This window comes from Jaculus jaculus, chromosome 7, assembly GCF_020740685.1.
Source record: "Jaculus jaculus isolate mJacJac1 chromosome 7, mJacJac1.mat.Y.cur, whole genome shotgun sequence".
Taxonomy (NCBI): Eukaryota; Metazoa; Chordata; class Mammalia; order Rodentia; family Dipodidae; genus Jaculus; species Jaculus jaculus.
In genome coordinates, this window is record NC_059108.1 from 23,659,244 (window position 1) to 23,675,417 (window position 16,174).

Sequence of the window (16,174 nt, forward strand, 5' to 3'; positions counted from 1 at the left end):
CGTCCAAGCTGACCTGGGATTCACTCTGTATTCTCAGGGGGGCCTCTCACTCAGCTTGATCCTCCTATCTTGGCCTCCCAAGTGTTGGGATTAAATGTGTGTACCACTATGCTTCGCTGAAAAATTCTTTTTATTTAGTTTTTTTTTTTTTTTTTCCTGAGGCAGTCTCATTCTAGGCAGGACTGACCTGGAACTCACTCTATAGACCCAGGCTGTCCTCAAACTCAATATTATTGAACTTTTTGTTTTTTGCTGTATGTTTGAGGGCTGCCTTGTCCCTGGAGAGCTTCTGGGACATTCTGCTTCTAACTCCCATCTTGCTGAAGGAGCACTGGATTACAGAAACCTACCATGGCTTCTGGGCATTGTCTGAGGACTGGGATCTAAATTCAGGTACTCAGTCTTGAGCAACCTGAACCATCTTCCCAGCCCAGAGCTGACAAATTCTTAGTTGAGCAAGAAACTGTCTCAAAAAAGAAGAAAGGTGGCCAGGTGTGGTGGCACACTCGAATCCCAGCACTCAGGGAGGAGTAAGTAGGAGGACCGCTGTGAGTTCGAGGCCAGCCTGAGACTACACAGTGAATTTCAAGTCAGCCTGGGTTAGAGACCCTACCTCGAAAAAAAAAAAAAAAAAGGAGAACTGAAGAAGACACACCTGATATTGACCTACACAAGTATGCCTAAATACATACATATACATCTCCATACACACATGCACCACATGTATACAAAGATACACAAACATACATACCACCCACACTTATACCAAGACACACACACATACACACACACACACACACACACACACACTACACATAAGTACATACACACAAAAAAATTAGGGGCTGGAGAGATGGCTAAGTGGTTAAGGTATTTGCCTGTGAAGCCTAGGGACCTAGGTTCAATTCCCCAGGACCCAGGTAAGCCAGATGCACAAGGTGACACATGAATTTGGAGTTCGTCTGCAGTGGCTGGAGGTCCTGGCATGCCCATTCTCTCTCTCTCTCTCTTAAATATGTAAATAAGTAATTAAAAAATAGTTTCATAAAGTTCCTTCTTCAACCATTTGTTGCAAAAGTTTGAACAACTATTCTTGCTCTGAGTATCATTTTTTTTTTTACCAGTGAAGCCACCTGAGCCTAGAGTTTTCTATCTAGTAAACGTCTATATTTTAAATTTATTTCTAAATTAAACATTCTATGAACAAGATGACCACTATTGCCCAGAATGTTACACAAGACCCAATATGTAAGTTATAGCTTAGTTTTAAAATTTATAAATTTTGGAAAACAAGAAAGTTTAAAATATTCTGAAATGTAGGTCACAAACTACCAATAATTATGAAAATTACTATAGTAAGTTCGTGTGTGTCCTAAACTTAATACTTGTGAGAGTCAGATAAAATGTACATGTGGTAGAATGTCCTACCCCCAAATGTATCTGGTACCTCTAAAAATGGCCTCAAGCATTTGGAATGATTGGGTTGACAAAACACAGATGGAGTAAAAGTGTGTCCACAATGGAATAACATGCTCAGCAATTGAGTAATCAGTTCACAAACACAAATTTCCCCAATGTACCGATGAACAAACTGCCCAGAGCATACTTTCACTTCTACTTTTTCAGTGTTTTCCATAACTGAGAATCTCATGTGGCCCCTTATCCCCTGCCTCCCGGGGATAGGGTCTTGACAAGCGTACTTGGGGAGTGTTAAGCAGGTAAGTTTCCCTGGCTCGGGAAGTTTACTGCATCCGCCAGTGCAGAATAGCTCTGGCTTGCAATACAAAGTCAGGGCAAAGTTTGCAACCCTTCCTCAGTCCTTTCCCGTGGCCTCTCTCCACTGATGTGAGCTTCTTTGGTCAAAAACAGGCTCTTATTCCCGAAGCAAGTGAACACAGACCCCGGCGTTCCCTCCCTAATAAAGCAGTCAGGGCAAAGGTCATGGCCATCTTCCTTCAGGGTACCAATGACAGTGGCTAGGCTTATTCACCAGGAGAAAGAAGAGAAGAAGGTCCTCACACATGTTCCAAGCTGCATCTGCTACTAATACTCAAATAGCTGGGGGGAGTTTTGAGTGTACTCTATCTGGGCAAGTGGCTGTGGAAAGATTGGTATAAAAAAAAAATCAACTTTGAGCCAGGCGTGGTGGCGCACACCTTTAATCCCAGCACTCAGGAGGCAGAGGTAGGAAGATCGCCCTGAGTTTGAGGCCACCCTGAGACTACATAGTGAATTCCAGGTCAGCCTGGGCTAAAGTGAGACCCTACCTCAAAAAAACAAAAAGGAAACAAACAAACAAAAATCAGCTTTGTCTTTACTTTTTTTAAAAAAAATTTTTTTTTAAATTTTTATTTATTTGAGAGCGACAGACACAGAGAGAAAGACAGATAGAGGGAGAGAGAGAAAATGGGCACGCCAGGGCTTCCAGCCTCTGCAAACGAACTCCAGACGCGTGCGCCCCCTTGTGCATCTGGCTAACGTGGGACTGGGGAACCGAGCCTCGAACCAGGGTCCTTAGGTTTCACAGGCAAGCGCTTAACCGCTAAGCCATCTCTCCAGCCCTGTCTTTACTTTTGCTCCTAGTCCTGTGTATTATACCTGGCCTCTCTAGTAGTCTTTCTGTCTTCCTTAAAAAAAAAAAAAAATCTAGAAATAAATGTCAGAGAATGGAGCCAACTGCTAATTTATAAATGGACAATAATCCAAACTTAAATAAACAGCCTGTACCCAAGACAATCACTAACAGATGCCTGCCTTAACTCTAGAGAGTTCTCTGCAGGGTGAGGTGTCAGTTCCTGAAGCTACCCCAACTGTCTGCCACCCTCTTTTGCTACACATAAGGCATTATAAAGAGGGGAACACCCCCTAAATCCTCTAGCCGAGTATCCTGGTGTATTATACAGCTGTACGAAGGAAGGGCATGAGCCACTACCACGCGGGCTCTAGAGTTCAGTCCGGCTTCTACTTCATGCTGTCAGGGATCAGTCAAGTTACTTAAACGTTTTGCGCCTCAGCTTCCTTATTCATAAAGATGCAGGCTATAATAACAATGAGTGTGAAGGAGTGCAAGAATTAAGTAATAACATTTATAAAGCAACTATGCAAAAAGACATTTTGCTGTATCTAAATGTATGTCCTATACTTATTCTTAACCTGCTCTCATAGGCAGGTATAAACTTCAGAATGCCTGCAAACGTCATGGAAACACAGCCTATCATAATACACTATCCTTGTGCACTCACCTTCCATAAAGGAAAGCAGTCCACCTATTTCTGTTTGGGGTCCAGGGGTGAAGCAAGCAATGTAGAACTAATTGGAAAGAAAGGATTCAGTGGAGGGGGGACTTGGGAGGGGAAAAAGGAGGATGGTACAAGGTGTGGTAGTCTGTAGTAGTTTGAACATATGGTCCCATAGACTCAGGTGTTTTTTTTTTAATTTTTTTTATTTTTTATTTATTTGAGAGTGACAGACACAGAGAGAAAGACAGATAGAGGGAGAGAGAGAGAATGGGTGCGCCAGGGCTTCCGGCCTCTGCAAACGAACTCCAGACGCGTGCGCCCCCTTGTGCATCTGGCTAACGTGGGACCTGGGGAACCAAGCCTCGAACCGGGGTCCTTAGGCTTCACAGGCAAGCGCTTAACCGCTAAGCCATCTCTCCAGCCCAACTCAGGTGTTTTAATAATATGATACTTCCAACGTTAGCCCTTAGCAGGCAGATTCCTGCTACTGGGGGCTTGTCACTAGGTACAGCCCTGAGGTATGTCTGGGGCAGATCCGAATTCCAACCCAAAGATGCAGAGAGAGCAGCTGGGCTCTGGTGATGACTGTGCTTGGATGTATAAAAGGGAGCCGGCTTCTGCCTCCACTGACGGTGCTCCCCTGGACTCTGTAAGCCTGAAATAAAGCCCCTTCCTCCCATAAGCTGTGTCTGGTTGGACGTTTGTGACTGCAACAAGGAGCTGACTGCAACAGGAGGGGGTCATGATCATTGTTTACATTTTATTGTTTACATTGTTTACATTATATTGTTTACATTTACGGAGGTTGTCAATGAAAGTTTTTTAAAAAGTAATGTACAGTTATGTGAAGGAACCTTTTAGAGGATAAGCAGAAAGAGGTCTTCTCATTTCCCTTTTAGCTCCCTGGTTTTAATTTTTTTTTTTTACTTTTTGTTGGTTTTGAACTTTCTATTATTTCAAATTTACTGGATATATGTAGTTCATTGAAGGAAGAATTTGATTGTGAAGAAACTGCCAAATCACTAAGGTACAGAATATTATATTTTGCTCTGTGACATTTAATATGAGTTTCTTTGCTTTGCCTTAGTCTTCTTTAAACCCAAGGAAAGAAATAACTGAGGCCTGGGGTTTTAGAAACCTGAAAAAATATATAAATATAAATATGAATATATGTATGTATACACACACACACATATATGAAGGCTGATAATATAGCAACTTTGGAAAAGGAAATGCAAGCAAATAGTCCAAAAGTAGAAGGAGAATCGGTGAGAAGTACAGGAGACTGGGTCAGAAGTCCACCGAATGACGTCACAACTGACTGGCCAGGGAAAATTGTGAATAGAGAGGAAGGGGAAGGGGAGCTCCCTGCTCTAAGACAGGCTTCAAGTGCACAAATGGAAATACCAGTTCTTTTCAAAATATAGGTTTCTGAATTTTTCTTTAAGATGCCTTATTGTAGTATAGCTAATGGCAAGATTCTAAATAAAATGTAATTGAATTTCAACTCATGTTAAATTGACAGAAACTAAAATAACTACTTCATGAATACTTTAACTTTCAAAAATGTTATGGTTATTCATTTGTCACCCACAAAAGGATTGCTGTCTCCTCCCACACTTTACATTGGGAATGTCTTTCAGGAGACGATACCGATAAATATCTTGGCTTCACGCACTCCTTAGATCCAAAATGGAGACATAAGCGTGGCCAAGTAAGAATTAGCAGACCACTCAACTGATAAGTACAACCAGTGAGGTCCTCCCCTTTCCCACTGTAAGCTTACACTTTTGGAATCATTACTTGCTTGGTCCCAGAAGAACAGTCATAGTTGGCCAGGCCATCAGTGACCCCACACAGCCATAACTTATTGGCTTATTTTGGTTCCCACACTATGTTTCCAGACTTTGAAATGATTTGGATATTTTGTTTTTAGAGATTTTGGTGCTAAGCTCATGCAGTTTCTAACCTGTCAAAACACAAAAAAAGGAAAATGAAAACACAACATACTAGAACCTCCGGGATACAATTAAAGCAGTTCTAAGTGGGACATTTATAGCTATAAATACCTATCCTAAACAGTCCACAGAGATCTTAAATTAATATACCTCAAGGCCTTAGCGAAAGCAAGAACAAGCCAAACTCAGAACAAAATAACAAAGATTAGGCAAGAAATTAATTGAACACAAAAGAACAACACAAAAAAAAATAAAAAAATACAATACAAAATACAAAAAAAAATACAAAAAGTTGGTTCTTTGAAGATTAACAAACACTTAGCAAAACTAATAAAAGAAAAAAGACTCAAATTAATAAAGGGAGTTAGCACACAGATAGCAATGAAATTCAAAGGATCATTAGGGCATACTTCAAAACTTTATTATAATAAACTGTCTGGAGTTCGCTTGCAGTAGCTGGAGGCTATGGTGTACCCTTTCTCTCTCTCTCCTCCTCTTCCTCTTTCTCTCTCATAACTAAATAAATAAAATATATTTTTTAAAACACCCCAGACTGGATGAATTCATTGCTGAATTCTACCTAATTGTTAAAGAATTAATACCAATGCCCTCAATGATTTCCACACAATAGAAAGGGAAGGGTACTAGCACTTACTTTATAAAGCCAGTATCCTGAAAATAAATTGGATAAGGACAAAAAGAAAATTAGAGGACAATATCCTTGAGGTAAATAAATACAAAAATTCTCAATAAAATATTTGTAAACCAAATCTAACCATGCATTAAAAATATCACTCATTATGAGCAAGCTGGCTTCATTTCAGGGATACAGGGTTTGTTCAACATATGCAAATCTGGGGCTGGAGAGATGGCTTAGCAGTTAAGGTACTTGCTTGCAAAGCCAAAGGACCCAGGTTTGATAAGCCAGATGCATAATGTGGCACATGTGTCTAGAGTTTGTTTGCAGTGGCTGGAGGCCCTGGCGTGCCCATTTTCTCTTTCCCTTCTTCTCTTTCCCTCTCCCTCTCTCTGCCTCTTTCTGTCTCTCAAAGAAATAAATAATATTAATGAACATATGCAAGTCAATAAATGTAATAATGGCACAGACTGAAGGAGAGAAATTGCATGATCATCCCAACAGATTCAGAAAAGACCTCTGACAAAACGCAACATCCTGTCATGATAAAAGCCCTGAAGAAGGTAAAAATAAAAGAAATATACTTCAACATAATAAAAGCCATATATGACATCCTGTTAGGGCACTCATCTTTAAAGCCTAAGTACCCAGGTTCAATTCCTCAGGACCCACATGAGCAAGGTGCACAGGTGGTGCATGTGTCTGGAGTTTGTTTGCAGTGGCTAGAGGCCTTGGCACACCCATTCTCTCTTCTACGTGCACACCCTCCAATAAATAAATAAATATATTTTTTTTTACAAAAAGAAATTAGGAAAACAATCACATTCACAATAGCCTACAAACAAACAAACCAAACCTAGGAATAAACCCAACTCAACTGCTGAGGTTACCTTCTTATTGATGGTGCAAAACACCAAACAAGAAGCAGCATGTGGAAGGGCTGGATTTATTTTGGTTTATACTCTTGTGGGAAAATTTCATCACGGCCAGGAAAAGCATGGCATGATCAGACAGAAAGCCAGGCCTCGCATCTCCAGAACAGCAGGGAGAAAGCGGTCTGAGTACTGGGCTTGGAGCTGATCTATATTACTCCAAAGCCTGCCTCCAGCAATGCATCTTCTCCAGGCCCTACAACCATCCCAAACTGCCTTCAGCTGGGGACCAAGTACTCAAAACACATGAGCCTATTGGGGACATTTCATTCAAACCACCACATGAACCATGGAATATAAGACCTCTACAGTGAAAACTTTAAAATATTGAAGAAATCTAAGAAAACACTAGAGATGCAAAAAAACAACACCATGCTCATGAATTGTCAGAATTAAAATCATGAAAATTACTAAACAACTAAAATTGAATTGAATGTAACCTCATCAAAATTTCAATAGTATTCCTTATAGGAAAAAAAAAAATCCTAAAAGTCATACAGAAGTACAAACACCCCCCCAAAAGACAAAGTGATTCTAAGAAAAAAGAGCAATACTAAAAGTATCATAATACCTGGTGTTAAATTACAGTATAGAGCCATGGTAACAAAAACACCATGATACTGGCACAGAAACAGACACATATACCCACAGGGTATAATAGATGACCCAGAAATAAACTCTGCAATTCCACCTACTTGATATTTGACAAAAGAGCCAAAGATACAAAGAGAAAGGACAGGCTTTCCAATAAATAGTACTGGTAACACGGAATAGCCACACGAGTGAAACTAGACCCTTATCTCTCACCTTCCATAAAAATCAACCTAAAATAGATCAAAGACTTTAATGTAAGACCCGACACTGCTAAAGGAAAATACTTCAAGATACAGGCATAGGTAATGAGTTTCTAAAGAGGACTCTAGTATTTCAGGAAATAATAGCAAGAACTGAAAAGTAGGATTACATAAAATTTAAAAGCTTGGTATGCATAGCAAAGGAAGTAATCAAGTGAGGAAAGAACCTATAGAATGGAAGAAAATCAGTTCTGTAAAGATGTATCAATAGTTAAGGCACTTGCCTACAAAGCCTAATGACCCAAGTTCAATTCCCCAGTACCATGTAAAGCCAAATGCACAGAAAGGGGCATTCATCTGGAGTTTGTTTGCAGGAGCTGGAGGCCCTGGCATGCCCATTCTCTCTGTCTATGTCTCTTCTCTCTCTGCTTGCAAATAAATAAACAAATAGGGCTGGAGGGATGGCTTAGCAACTAAGGCATCTGCCTGCAAAGATAAAGGACACAGGTTTGATTCCCCAGGACCCACGTTAGCCAGATCCACAAGGGGGTGCCCGCATCTGGAGTTTGTTTGCAGTGGCTGGAGGCCCTGGCGTGCCCATTTTCTCCCTCCCCTCTCTCTGTGTCAAATAAATAATTAAAATAAAATATTTTATAAAAAATAAATAAATAATAATATAAAAAATAGAATGCAAGCAAATTTTTGTTAACCATACTCCCAAAAGGAAGTTAATATCTATAATATTTAAATAATTAAAAAATTAAATGCCAAAATGTTTAAGCAATAAATGGGCAAATGAAATGAAAACTTCCCAAAAAAGAAAGTACAAATGGCCAGCAAGGTAATAGAAAAATGTTCAACATCCTTAGTCATTAGAAAAATGTACATCAAAATTAAACTGAGATTTCACTTCACCCCGGTGAGAATATCTATCATTAGCACAACAAATAACATCCAATGCTGGTGAGGATACAAGAGCAAGAAACCCTTATACACTGCTGGTGGTAACGTAAACTGATATTGCCACCATGGAAGTCAGTAGGCAAGACCCTCAAAAACTAAACACAGAACTACCATACAGTCAGCTATATTTAATTCCTGGTTATATATATCCAAAGAAATTGAAGTCAGCATACCACAGAGATACTTGCTCATTGATGTTCATAGCAGCACTACTCAAAATAGCCAAATATTATCATGAGCTAGTCATTTACCAACAGATAAATGGATAATGAAAATGTGGTTAATATATACAATGGAACTTTATTCAATCATGAAAAAGAAAAAAAATTATGTCATTTGCTAGAGAATGGCTAGTATTGGAAATCATCATAGTAAGTGAAATAATCCAGACTCAGAAAGACAAATATTGTATATTTTCTCTCATGTGGCTTCACACACACACACACACACACACACACACACACACACACACACACACCATCTGTCAATCTACGACATGAAAATAAAAGTGGGATTATTTGGGAAAAGGGACGGGACCAGTGGGAAAAAGGAGAGAGTATATGGGAGTGAGTATGTTGAAAATACCTGATATACTTGAATGAAAACGTCTTTATGAAGATACAGTGAATATATAGTAACAGGGCGGGGAAGGAGACTATCCCCACACAGAACTTCATTTCCTCCTCACAAAATTCAAGTGATATAACCCAGTGTTTTATTCCCCAACCTGCACTGCTGGTCCATATTTTGTCTTCTGGAAGGCATTATTACGTAACTCCTGGGTTGAGGCACAAACCTTGAGTCCTGCTATTTCCTGACCAGCATTCCATCACCAAATGTGACTGCTTCCGTGTCTAAACTACTGCTTCTCTCTAGTCCCATTTTCTAAGAGCAGCCCCCTGTCTAGATCACTGCGATAGCCCTGTGGACTTGGCCTTGGCTCTCCATACCATAGCACGGCTTTTATGAAAACGTCACAGACCTGCCACTACTGTTGGGTCCAGTCCGGGTGCACATACGGCCTCTCAACATAGACAGACTCTTGCCCTGAGCTCCTACCCTATTTCTTACAGCCTAAATCCCTCACACTCTATGCTACAGTTATACTGAACTCTTTGGAACTTCCCACTTATGTCCAGCTTTTCCCACATGTCCATGCATCTTTGTTGCCCTGCTGTTCGGACTCATTCTTCTATAATCTACTCCAGGTCATTTCCCCTGGAAAGCCATGTAATACCAATCTGTCGGCACCCCTCATGACCCAGGCCCACTGTGCATCTCCAGGAAACAAGTTCATGTCCCTTACACTGTCCTGTCCTGTCCTACTCGTCACTTCCCCTCAACAGACTCAAAGCAAAGTGATTTAATGGACTATGTCTTATTTGTTCATAAAGCTTAGCATCAGTTTTAGCATATGCTCCTCAGTAGGTACTCAATACATGTATCTAAGGGAGTAGACTAAAAAAGACAGCAGTGAAGTGATTTGCTTAAAGTCACAGAACTAGTTGAGAGAAGGGCTGAGACTAATGTTACACTTTCTGATTCCTGTCCTGTGGGAGATGGGCCAGTAGATTACCCCGAGTGCTCCAAAGATAAGCAGATCCAATATGACACATGGCAGTCACCTAGTGTGACACTTTCTCTACCATGGACACAGGCTAACATTCAGTCAGCGAGCCTGTAGTCTGCCAAACTGTCAAGCAAAAGGCCCAACTTTTGTCCCAGCCACAGCCTGATTTGAAGGGCCCACATACCGTACCTTTTTCTTCTGTCACGTGGTGAAGTAACTTCTCCAGGTCAGGAAGTTTCAGCAACAAAATGCAATTGGGAAATACGTCGTCCACCACAACTTGATCTAAGGGCTGATACTTTCCCTGAGGAGAAACCTCTGGTAAGTCAAAATGCCAAGTATGTGGCTGGGGTAGTGGCTCAGCAATTAACAGTACTTGCTGTACAAGCAGGAGGACCCCGGTTCCCATAGAAAGGTGGGCATGCATGACTGCCTGTGACCTCAGTGCTGAGGGTGTTGCTAGGACTACGGGGCTCCCTGTCAGCCAGGCTGACAGAAAAGAGGTGTGAGCTCCAGCTTCATAGAGCAGCTTTATCTAAGAAATAAGGCAGAGTAGCAATAGTGGACACTTGATGTCTTCCTCTTCCACTACATGTGCACACACGTACACACGTACACACGCACGCACCGGCAGCTTTATTACAAAAATGCGAGCGGGGCTGGAGAGATGGCTTAGTGGTTAAGCCTAAGGACTCATGTTTGAATCTCCCGGTCCCACGTAAGCTGGACACACAGTGATGCGAGCGTGCAATGTCGCACATGTGCGACAAGGGGGCACACACACCTGGAGTTCATCGGCAACAGCTGAAGGCCCTGGCACCCCCATTCTTTTTCTCTATCTCTCTGCCCCTCTCTCTCTCTCTCTCAAATAAATAATAAAAAAATGCAAGTGCTCCAGGCAATAAATTAACACATGAAAAGATAAGAAAAAGATGCATGGTCTCATGCCTAAGCCTTTAAACTTAGTTCTGAGCCAGTGTTCCATCTAAGAAGCCTCTAAGCTGGGATGGACTGCCTTTAGGAAGTTCATGTGCGCAAGGATGGTCCAAGGAGCATGCAACCTCCCTCGATAGTAGTCACCACATAAAATAGAACAAAATTCTAGGAAAGCACAGGGAGTCATTGAACTAGAAAAGATGGAAGCGATTGCCTAGGGGTGGCTCAACCATTCCATGTGAAAAAGCCAACTGAGGGAGGCCACAGAGCAGGAGCTCTGACTGCCATGCTGGCTGGGAAAAGGCCCAGATCAGATCCAGAATATACATCTGCCTCCCTGTTCTCATCCCAGGGCTGAAGAAGAAAAAAAAAAAAAAGAAAGAAAGAAAGAAAGAAAACCTCACCACAAAAAGAAAAATGACCCAAACGAATCTACTCTGAGAGCTGTCATGATGCTTCCACCTTTAGACCAGAACAAAAGAAAAGACAGCCAGAGGGTAGTTCGAAGAAAGTACAGACAGGCCAAGCCAGGCTCAACTAGACACATGGAGGAAGCCTGGTCACCAGAAAGCAAGTGGTGCAGATGTTAAGAATTCAGAATCTTATTTTTCTCAGTTAACATTTGTTCTTCTCAGCGAAGCTTGTCTAAATGTCTGCCTTGTACCCTGATTTAGGGCGGCAAGCTTTGGAACAGGGCTAACTGTGTCCAGGTCCTGCTTCTGCTTTTCTGTTTTCGTGACCAAATTCGAAAGACAAAGAAAGTGTCTGGTGGATTCTCTCTGCAAATGTGGCTTTCTGTGGTTTCAAGGGTGAAACTTTCTCACTCATGTGGCAGCACATGTGATATCTTGCTAAACTTTCCAGTAGGTTGACAAATGGTACAAAGTGCCCTGATTGAACTGTTCTGATTTTCCATCAGATTCCTCACATGCCAGTTATAGCCCATCTTAAATCTTTGTCTTTCTTGCTCAACTAGTGTTTTAATATTTAACTACTCTAAGAAGATACTTAGAAAAGTTTCATAATTACCGCTTCCTTCTTATTTTCTTTGCCATATATACATAAAAAAGAAATGCAGCAAGCAATTTGCTTTAAATGTAAAGTCAACAATAGCTGAAATGACCAAAGAGCTTTTTTTTTTTTTTTTAATTCTTTATATGGAACACTTCACGAATTTGCCTGTCATCCTTTCCCAGGGGCCAAGCTAATCTTCTCTGTATTGTTCCAATTTTAGTATATGTGCTGCCGAAGCAAGAACTGAAGACTTGTTTTTATTGGTGTTAAAATAAGTACTGTGACTCAAACAGAATAATCAAAGATCTGAGCACCTCATCCACTACATTCCTAGAGCTTGGGAGGAAAAACCGTGATGCTCAAGACGAAAGCTAGGTGCCACGCTGAGCAAGCAGTCCTGCTTCATTCTGCATCTGGAAACTTGGACTTGTCACAGTGTCCTAGAAGGTCCTAGAGGGCCAGGCTGAGGATGAACCCACTGGGCCTGGGTCGTAAAGGGAGACGGGAAGCTGAGGTGTCTTACTTCCTGTTAACCTGCCCTAAAAAACACACATGGGAGCCAAATGAAGTTTTCACATTTCTCCCTCAATTCTCCCATGGCTCCCACATAGCAACCAGGCAGCCAGCTTGGCAGCCTCAATTACTGTGTGCCCTAAATGCATTGGCTTTCATGGTGACCCCAGGACGAGGGGAAATGTGATGGTGCCGAGGGACAGAATTTCACTAATATACTGTAAAGGGCAGAAGAAGAAAAGTACAGCGAGAGGAAGTGGGAATCGAAGCTTAAGGTAGGAATGGGGAGATGGCTCAGCAGTTAAAAGGCCAGCTTGTATGGCCCAGGTTTGATCCCCTGGTTCCCACATGAAGCCAGGTGCACAAAGTGGCACATGCATCTGGAGTTCATTTGCATGGCTGAGGCTCTAGACTGCGCATTCTCTCTCTCATGCCTTCTCTCTTTGCTTATAAATAAATAATAAAAGTGATGGCTTTGGGGGGGGGCAAGAGAGATGGCTTAAAGATAGCAAAGAGAGAGCAAAGGCTAATGACCCAGATCCAATTCCTCAGTACCCACATAAACCCAGCTGCACAAAGTGGCAAATGTATCTGGAGTTTGTTGCAGTAGCTAGAGGCCTTGGTGTGTCTATGTTCTCCCCACCCCCCGCTTGCAAATAAATAAATAAAATATTTTTTATACATCTTAAGGTAAGTTTTTTATTTTCAGTATTTATAACAACTTAAAATTATTTATTTATAAAAGTAGAAGCTGTAAGAATTTGGCTTAAGGGAGAAATAAAATGAATCTATAAGGATTTAATCTACATGCAAACGTGAGAGTCTTTTATGCAGTTCAAGCAAAATATATTCTTTAAAGTCAACTCAAAGGTTTTCAAACTGACTGAAGAATCTTGAGTAAGCCAAATCAGACATTAGAGAGATTTTGAAAAATATGAAACAGGCCAAGCATGGTGGCACACACCTTATTCCCAGCACTTGGGAGGCTGAGGTAGGAGGTACGATGTGCGTTCGAGGCCAGTCCGAAACTACATAGTGAATTCTAGGTCAGGCTGGGCTAGAGCAAGACCCTGCCTAGAAAAATCAGCAAGCACAACAACAACAAAAAAATTAAAACAATGTCATATTCTTCATTCAATTTTGTTGTTTCATTAAAATATAGTTTATATAAACATGCAATAGGCTTATTATTTTTCAGTTTTATTTCCTTGCACAGTACATCTATTGATAGTTAGAATCCATAGAAACATAACTGCTTTAGAACCCGCAATCATTTTAATCACATATTGAAATAAATAGTTTCAGAACTTCTGGCTGAAACTATTAATATAAATATGCTCAGTCATTATTTTACTAAGGTAAGTCCGACCTATCTGGGAAGCCGTTCAAGACCCGAGCAAAGCTTCCCCATTGGAGAGCTTTTATTAGATATGCCCCAGTTTACCTATTTCACAGGTCAATCTTTCACAAAAGAGCCATCTTTTTGTCAAGCCTATGGTCAATTTTTTAGCATTTGTATCTGAGTTCTTGTTTTTGAAAATATTTTTTAATTTATTTTATTTATTTGAGAGAGAGGGAGGGAGACAGAGAAAAGCAGAGAGAGAGAATAGGCATTTAAGAGCCTCCAGCTCCTGCAAATTCCAGATGCATATGCCACCTTGTGCATCTGCCTTACGTGGGTCCTGAGGAAGGGAACTGAAGTCCTTTGGCTTCATAAGCAAACACTTTAACTGCTAAGCCATGTCTCTAGCCCAGATTCTGAGTTCTTCATGATAAGTTTCCACTCTTCAGCTTGTCCACACATAATAAGCACATGGCTTGGAGAACCGGGCTGCTAAGAGGTCACCGCAAGCTAGTGTCAAAGCGGATGATGGTGCAAGTCGTGTTTCCCAGGGACACTAGCTCACGCCGTGCACATTTTCTATGATAACCAGATTAAGTCTGAACTGCAGGGACTCATGAAAAAGAGACGAGAGATCAAGTAAAGCAGTGTTCCCTCACTTAAACACCCCAAATGGGAAACTTACCTCTTTGCCAGCCTTTATGAGGTAGTGGAGGAGCAGAAACAGAGGGTCCATGGGTGTGGCAAAGTGGAGAAGCCCCCCTGCAGTTAAAAAGAACATGCCTTAGAAGGAAACAATGCTTATTTCATCTTTATCTCAGTGTGAGAGCCATCACTGAAAAATATACATAAAACCCCAAATTCAGAAGCTCTTCTTACGTGAGCCCTAGAAATCTGTTCATGTGGTAGCAGGTGTGGCGGTTACCACACTTTCCACTAGGTTAATAAGGGGCAAGGAATGCCTTGACTGGCATGTTCTCATTTTCCTTCAAACCAGATCCCTCAGGTCTTTAGATTTCCTTCTTAGATCTAGATTCCCTCATAATCAAGCAGTATCTTCTAAAAAAACAGAATGAACTCCTTGAGACTTTTACTGCAAAGAGCTTCAAATCCCTATAAGAAAGAGCATGAAGAGACCGAAACCCACTTGCAACTTTCTATTTCTTTTTGGAATCAGTCTTTCTAAAGCCCTGTTAGAATGGGAGCATGGGGAAGCATAGAGAAGAGTGAGCCAGGAAGCCTCTACCAGTCTCCTAGGTATAAAGCTGCCCGAAAACAACTTCCTTTGCCTTTCAAGATCAATCTAATGGCATAAAAAACAACAATGTTGCTCACTAGCCCAGATGATACCTCACCCCACACCCTGCTCTGGGAGAAAAAAGCAAGTTGGAAGCAAAAATGCAAGCAGAGAAAACTGTCCTCTAGACAGAAGAGGAAAAAGGACCCCTCTATCAATCCCCCTCCAAGTTCCCCAGACCCCTGCTCCTTCCACAGACTTAAACCAGGAGAGAGACACGCTCACTAAGGAAACAACAAACAGTTCTTTTGCCTCCACTCGACCTTTACATTTTGGTTTTAGGAACGACAAATACTTCCTTTTAATTCTCACAGAGCAACCCACCTATATAGGCAAAGTACCTTAAATTTCATGTACATGCATGTCCATGTGTATATATGTATATGGACTAAGGAAGCAATTTTATATTATGATACCATTTGACACCTTTGAAAAGTAGATGTTCACAGAAATAGCCTATCAGAAGCAGAGTTTACCTTTTATTTACTGCTGTGTTTGCTGGGCTAGCTGCTCTATAAGTTCATTTTACATGCTGTTCCACTATATGCAGAAATTAGGACCAGGTTTCTATCCAATAAGAATATCCACTGGCAGCACTGAAACATCTCTATCACACCCTCCAAGGCTCAGGGTCCATTGTGGAAGAGGCGGCAGAAAGAAATGTAAGAGCCAAAGGAAGGGTACCACTCCTTACGTACAACTGTCCGGACACAGATTGGCCTTGATATCCATGTCCTTGCAGTACAGAGCAAGACCCTCATAATAGGAGAAAAAGATGATGACATCAAATTTAAAGACAGACTAAAGTAGAGAGGGAGGGGATATGATGGAGAGCAGAGTTATGAGGGGAAAGTGGGGGGAGGGGAGGAGTACCAAGGTTTATTGTCTATAAGTATAGAAGTTGTCAATTAAAAAATATACGTGTGTGTGTGTGTGTGTGTGTGGGTGTGTGTGTGTGTGTGCATGAGAAATGGCTTAG

At 41.3% G+C, this 16,174-nt stretch overlaps 1 protein-coding gene and 1 non-coding gene across 5 annotated transcripts in view; both read right to left on the minus strand.

The window, feature by feature from the left end:
• Positions 1-16,174, minus strand: part of Rnaseh2b (ribonuclease H2 subunit B) — a 79,843-nt gene that overhangs the window by 33,165 nt on the left and 30,504 nt on the right. For all 4 annotated transcript variants that reach the window (XM_045155296.1, XM_045155293.1, XM_045155294.1 and 1 more), the window contains 2 exons: positions 14,584-14,660; positions 10,283-10,397 (listed from right to left, as the gene is read on the minus strand). In XM_045155296.1, the coding sequence (XP_045011231.1) occupies positions 10,283-10,397; positions 14,584-14,660 (192 nt within the window). The remainder of the gene's footprint in view (positions 1-10,282; positions 10,398-14,583; positions 14,661-16,174) is intronic.
• Positions 12,181-12,287, minus strand: LOC123462487. Its single transcript, XR_006638306.1, has one exon. It is a non-coding gene; the product is annotated as a U6 spliceosomal RNA (small nuclear RNA).